We start from the raw sequence: 6,349 nt of genomic DNA, 5'->3' as shown, positions 1-6,349 counted from the left end.
CATTAGAAAAAAAAAAAAAAAAACTAAATTGTTTGCAGTGTTACAGTTACATGAACAATGGTCCAGTTCACAAAGCTAACAAATTACTATAAAAAATAAACAACTAGGAAAAGCAAGAAATCCGAACTACATTAAAACTTTGGTCGTCTCGCTTAAAGAACTACTTGAAGACCTTAAAACGTTCAACAAACAAACGAAAGAATTTTCCAATTTATTAACCTTGCAAGCTGTCCATCTACAGGCTGATAATTCAAAATACAGAAAGCCAACTGCCACATCTACCGCACAAAATAAAATTTTTCCTGCAAATTTCACATAATATTTAACTTCTGCAAAATCCATTTATTCAATAATAATCACTGGCCTGCGCAAATTATTTATTATTCGTTGTATGAAAGTGAAACTCGCACCACATTTCATTATTTTTTAGTGATCTCACTCTGCCGATTCCATACGTATTGCAGGGTACCCTACACAAAACCCCTTCAATGCGTTTGGTATATACCACAATAAAATTGAAATGCAGAGTAAGCTTGGTAGCATTTCAATCAAAATCTATAAAGGAATCAATATATAAAATTGAATTAAAAAGAGAAAATAAAATGGATAGAATTGAATAAAGAATAGGCTTCTTTACTTTATTGAAAGAAACACTGGTAGCATGGACGATACTTAATTTCGCGCAATCTCTGCAGATCATGAAAAATATAGAGATAGAACACTGATGTCACTATTATCAATGTGAAAAAGGATTATTCATTTCATAAGTGATCATATATCGTATGTGCGCGAGCATTCTAATCCAATTCACAAATTTCAAAACCACTGCTTAACTGATTCAATCTCTGCAACTCATTGGGCATTTCAATGTAACGGTTTCATTTTCCTGTCTCCCATCCTCTTTTTAACATATTTTTATTCTAAATTATTTGAATATTTACCAAATTCAGGCCATTTTACTACTGGCATTAATAACCAAGCCAAAAGTGGAGTATAACGATATGTTGCTCGTTCATATGGCGACTGTCCATGGTAAATGTATTCCGCTGCATCCGAATAAACTTTGTAATCAACATCGGTAAACTGTACCTTTAAATTTCAGAAATTTGAAATTTACTTTCAACTATTCATCAAAAGAAATCGATGTTACCACCATACGCTTTTTTGTACCTTCCATGCCCTTATTATCATTACTTTCAATAACTGTCACTGGATTACTATTGGATAAACAATTCCGTCTCACCATTCTTCTTGTACAAACCCTTCCCTTCTTTTACTAAATGTTGAACTTCTTGCATTTGAAAAAAAAGCATTTAAAAAAAAGAAAAAAAGATTTTCAATCAGATGTGCTTTACCCTAACTAATGCCACAAAAGACTTTTCACACTTTACTTGAAATGAAATAAAGCCTAAACTTGCCGATAAGAAAAATCCTTACGCCCTGTAAGTGAATCACATCGGCATCCTTCATTACAGATACAAAAATTTCTGTCACTAAACAATAAAATCCGTAAGATCACCGACTTTTCAGTGTAAACTACCGCCCAAAGAATCATTTCGTCTTGTTATCTGATCTCAATTCTCGCCTCGCTTACAATCCAATAACTAATTCATCACCACACTTCATTTCAATTTGTAATACTCACTTCATATTAAACAATACTTGAATCTTTTCAAAATACAAACAACGGTTCATTTTCATGCCACTTCATTTAAACTGAAAGCTAATTCCATTTTAGCTTATATCAGGGATTCACTTCATCTCATTTCATGTTGTCAAAGTTCATTTGATTTCATTTCAAATATCAAGAATCCATTCCATTTCATTACAGGATCAACGCAAAATCCCAATTTATACTGAAACATAAAGTCTAACCTTAAACAAATAATCATGTATGCGGCCATAATACACCAAAATAATACGGCACAAAAACGAAAATAGTAAAATCTGGTTTCGTTTCCATATGTTTTCCGAGCTTTTAATATTTTCCAATGTTTGTTTACCGGAAGTCTTCCGCTCTTTCACTTTCATTTCATTCCACGGGAAATTCAATTTATATGATGTACAGCCATTTTTACCTGTTGAAAGTACTGAATGATTGAGGATTTCGTGGAATTCACACAAAAAGATCGCAAACAACAGTTCTTACTGTCCATCGCCCTCAAACGTGCAACCTTTACAACGGACTTTCCCAGCGTCCCGAAACAACCAAGTCATTTACAGTATGCAAAGAATCGCCTCAAGAATCATATTATCCGTTTAAGCACCATTTAGTTGACGCTTTCCCACGAAAGATTCTCCAGACCCGAGCCAGTAAATGTTCTGTGACCTGGTGCATATCACGCTTGCTGTGACCCGACAGATATCATGCATGCTATGACCTGGCAGATATCACGCCTGATGTGACCCGACAGATATCATGCGTGCCGTGATCTGGCAGATATCAGACGATGCTACGACTTGACTACCCCAGGTTTCTTCAAAAGACTTTCCTGTCGTTCTTTTTGCCATCGAATTGCTTGGAGGTTTTGAGGTTTCGGAATTAGGGAAGGTTCATTAGAAAAGGTCTCGGAACTTTTTCGAGATTGTCTTGGAAAGTTCCCAACATTTCGAGAATTTATCCGAAATCTCTTTACTTCAGTTTCCAGAATATTTTTCCCAATTTTCTAGTTCGCTTTTCATTCTTTGAATTCCCCAAGAAATTATTTGATCAACGAAATGAAAATTGTTAATGCTATATGAGATTCGGCAAAGTATTTAAAATACAGAGAAATGTGTTCGTTAAAGTTAAAATAAATTTTATCTAAAAGAATTTCTTTTGTGATTAAACTGGTGGTAATTTTCAAATGATATTAGCAAATGTGACACAACACTGAATGTCGAATAGAGGATATAATTATCTAACAAAATTTAAATATTTTTTAACTTGAGTCATATCAATCAAGAACAGCAAAATATGGGAAATTTCAAGTAGCGTGAAATTTTTGAATCATGAATATTAGGGAAAAAAAATGATAAGTTATAAGAGGAAACAAGAATCACTGCTTTTCCGAGATTATGACATAAAAAGATAAGTCAACAGATGGTGGTCAGGTAAGTAAGCAATTAATTAAACAGCCAAACAATTAATAAGCATTAGCCACCAATTAACTTGATATATTCTATTCTTTCATGATTGTCGTTCCCGAGTCAACATTCGATTGTACATCAACGCCTCGAACAAATAGTACTTTTTTCAGATCATTAGACATATCGTTTAAAAAATTCAAGTATTTCCAGAAACGTTCCAAATGGACCGGTGGTTCTGGTATATTCATCAGCACGAGGACAGCATCCGAACTACGTCTTATGATTTCTTTATTCAACTGTCGAGCTCTTTGCTGCAAAAATATGGAATCAAGGATAGTATATTTTGCTTCATAGTTGTCGATTTAGTCTAAATTTAAATTTATAAATTTGAGTTCAAGTTTTCCAAATTTTGTAATTTCTGTTTTCACAATCACAATTTTCACAATTTTGTTTTCACAATTCGTTCCTCATCGGTTTGAGTTTCGAAAATTTCGAATTATTCTCAATGGAAAATGATTTCTAAGCATTATCTGTCACAACAGTAAGTGTATATGAAAAGACAGATTTAAGTAGCGATAATGAAATTTCTGGTCTAAGTCTAAAAGCTTTTTTTTTCTGGTCTGAAAGTTGTTTTTTGATTTGGAGATATGTTTGATATATATATATATGCTATTAGTAGTTGTTATACAGCCTTAATTGAACAAATCTTTTGACAGCTTTGTTGCTAATACACAATACATTATGGTAATTAAACATGCTAGTACTTTTTCACCAATTAAGGGTTACCTGTTGTTCGCTGATTTTCACCAGGGAATTACCTCTTATCGAGCTTGTCATTGGCCCTTGAAATCCGCTGTCAACAGCATTTTGTGCTGGCATTCCATCAGGTCTGAAAAACAATTTTATCATTTTTATCTACTTATTTATTAACCATTTTCAAAATTGACTCTCATCGATGCTTACGCTCAGAGTTGAAGGGTTAGTTAAATCAATGCTTAAAATATAATACGGATTTTGAAATAACAGTACTCATCGTCTGTGCATGAATTTTATTCAATTTTGTTCTTTTATAGTATCTTTTAATCCATCGTAAATATTTCAGTGATTAATTCACTGCTAAAGAAATAATCCAACTTTATGGAAGTAAGCAAAAGGCATAATTTCAAGACCTATTTCACACCAAGTTGAGATTTTAATATAAGAAATTTAGCATCTCAAATGCAGTATATTGGATTAAAGCATAGGTCGTTACTGTTCAAAATTGTGGTTTACCGTATCATCAAAATATTAGTGGAATTCATAATTATGCTATCTTACTCTTTATATTTAAAATCATTGGTCAAAAATTGAGCCTTTATCTGACATTGTTTGCTTGACAAAATCATTTAAAAATTATTTCTCACATTCCAATCAATCGTTTCAGATATGTAAACCACGATTTATCATCCGTTTTACAGTATCTTCGTTTTATTTGTAATGGTCTTAGTTGTACATAATCTGATATAATCCAAGACTGCAATTGGTTTATAAATTTTTCAAACACTTGAATTTTCTCAAACTATAATTTTATGAAGACAAAAAAAAACAAATTTCATTTCATGAATTCCGTATCTTTATTTTTACAGTTTCAAATATTCGTCACTTTTGATTCCTTAGTAAAAAGTCCTCATGGAAAATTTCCAAAGATGCAAAGTTTCTTAAGGGCCTTAAAATATAACATAGCATTTTTTTGTCTTTTCCTTTTGTTATTGAAGTTAACACAAATAAATTAATTAAATGTGATTAGGTAAACTGGTAGTAAAAGCAGTAAATTAAGAAGTCAGAAGTGTATGGATGAATGAAATAGTTCGATTTTTGAAAGGGAAAAGTTGACATCAGCTTGTATAAATTCAATTTTGTATATCAAATAATGATTGTCGATCAGCCACAAAAGAAGAGCGTTTTCAATTTGCTTGATATCATCTTCCATATCCACTACCACAAACAGACGTAACTTCGCTTTATACCAAATTTTATGCTTTTTCAACATTTTTGCAACCATTAAAAGCACATCACCATTATCAATAATCCACCAAATATCAATCGTTTTGTTTGATTTCACAGGCTATGAAACGATTAATTAAAGAATTAGCTTACAGACTTGTGCCTTTGGCCCGTTAACTAATGAATTTTTATCTAGTTTCCTAATTAAGAATCGCAAAAAGCAAACATTAGTTTAGTTTAACTAACGACCTATAATAAATCAAAAAATATCATTATATTAAGTAAACAATATTCTCTATATCGACAACTGCTTTCTTTTTTTATGAACATTTAGAAATTTGGATTACCGGTATTTTTAGCGGAAAAGTACCCTTAACAACGACTAAATTACAATGTTGAACACAAACACGATGCATATGATAATGATAAAGTAATGAGTCAGGTAAACCGCTTAAAGCTGCTCTGAAACAATCAGTATGACGATATGAAAAATTAAATGCAAATATATTTCATTTTAAAAAATTGTAAAAATTAGAAAAAATTTTCAAAAATTCTAATAATAATATAAAAGCTAACTCCGATGGATATTCGATTATAACTGTATTTGACTGAAAAACTCCCAAACCACAGCAACTTGCTAAGGCAGATGCAATCGAATGCAAAGAACTGATCTGAAAATCGATTGAGCGAAAAATTTTGAATTAACTAATGGTTAGATTAATGGAAGAGTTAAAATCTTAGGATCATTTGATGACCGAAAGTAGGATATTAAATCTATCCTCATATATTGCGTAATCATGATAAAGATGGTCTTTTTCTTTTCAGGAATTATCATAATGATATATATATATGCTAATAATTGATTTTTCACTTTCTCTTATCGTGGTTGTAGTAACAATATTTTTCGGACGATACCGTCCGGAAAATATTGTTACTACAATGAGAGGAAAGTGTTCAGTAGTTATTAAGAATAATATACTTTTTGATACTTAAATTGTGTCGCATAACCGGATAGATCAATATATTCCATGTATTGTCGTGCTGTACGTACATCTTCAGAGCCGATATTTTCTTGATCACCTGTATCACGTATAAGTGATAAACAAAGAGCACTACGATCTGAAATAAGCAAACATTTGTTAGTGATAAAAGGTTAGTGATAGTTTTTTGATAATGATAATTTTCAGATGAATTCAACTTTGATTATAAAGACTTTAATCTATATCATTAAGTTCTGTTCTAAGATCCAGTGCGATCTAAACTATGACAAAAAAAAAAAGAAAAGAAAAGAAAAGAA

General features: G+C 31.6%; 3 protein-coding genes across 4 annotated transcripts in view; all 3 read right to left on the bottom strand.

The window, feature by feature from the left end:
• LOAG_17677 overlaps positions 1 to 2,080 on the bottom strand; it is a gene marked incomplete at its 3' end in the record, with an annotated part of 4,403 nt that extends 2,323 nt beyond the window's left edge. Inside the window, exons 1-3 of one of the 2 annotated variants that reach the window (XM_020450340.1) lie at positions 1,876 to 2,080; positions 942 to 1,089; positions 220 to 302 (exon numbers count right to left, since the gene is read on the bottom strand). In XM_020450340.1, the coding sequence (XP_020305999.1) occupies positions 220 to 302; positions 942 to 1,089; positions 1,876 to 2,031 (387 nt within the window). In that variant the 5' untranslated portion in view covers positions 2,032 to 2,080. Of the gene's footprint in view, positions 1 to 219; positions 303 to 410; positions 554 to 941; positions 1,090 to 1,875 lie in introns of those variants that run through there. The other variant, XM_020450341.1, reaches the window with a different exon arrangement.
• A 1,081-nt stretch (positions 2,081 to 3,161) lies between these two features.
• LOAG_17676 (hypothetical protein) lies at positions 3,162 to 3,948 on the bottom strand (the record flags this gene model as incomplete). The annotated part of the gene is made up of 2 exons (XM_020450339.1): positions 3,162 to 3,380; positions 3,856 to 3,948. The coding sequence occupies 2 exons, from the start codon at positions 3,946 to 3,948 to the stop codon at positions 3,162 to 3,164; spliced, it is 312 nt and encodes a 103-aa protein (XP_020305998.1).
• Positions 3,949 to 4,888: 940 nt separating this feature from the next.
• The window catches only part of LOAG_17675 (hypothetical protein), a gene marked incomplete at both ends in the record, with an annotated part of 3,121 nt that continues 1,660 nt past the window's right edge, over positions 4,889 to 6,349 (bottom strand). The window contains 4 exons of the mRNA XM_020450338.1: positions 4,889 to 5,173; positions 5,400 to 5,514; positions 5,629 to 5,723; positions 6,032 to 6,171. Coding sequence (XP_020305997.1) covers positions 4,889 to 5,173; positions 5,400 to 5,514; positions 5,629 to 5,723; positions 6,032 to 6,171 — 635 coding nt within the window. The remainder of the gene's footprint in view (positions 5,174 to 5,399; positions 5,515 to 5,628; positions 5,724 to 6,031; positions 6,172 to 6,349) is intronic.

The sequence above is a fragment of the Loa loa genome (assembly GCF_000183805.2).
Source record: "Loa loa unplaced genomic scaffold supercont3.112, whole genome shotgun sequence".
NCBI classification, from domain to species: Eukaryota; Metazoa; Nematoda; class Chromadorea; order Rhabditida; family Onchocercidae; genus Loa; species Loa loa.
The sequence above is the reverse complement of the archived record's forward strand: the minus strand, read 5'-3'. Positions and strand labels throughout refer to the sequence as shown.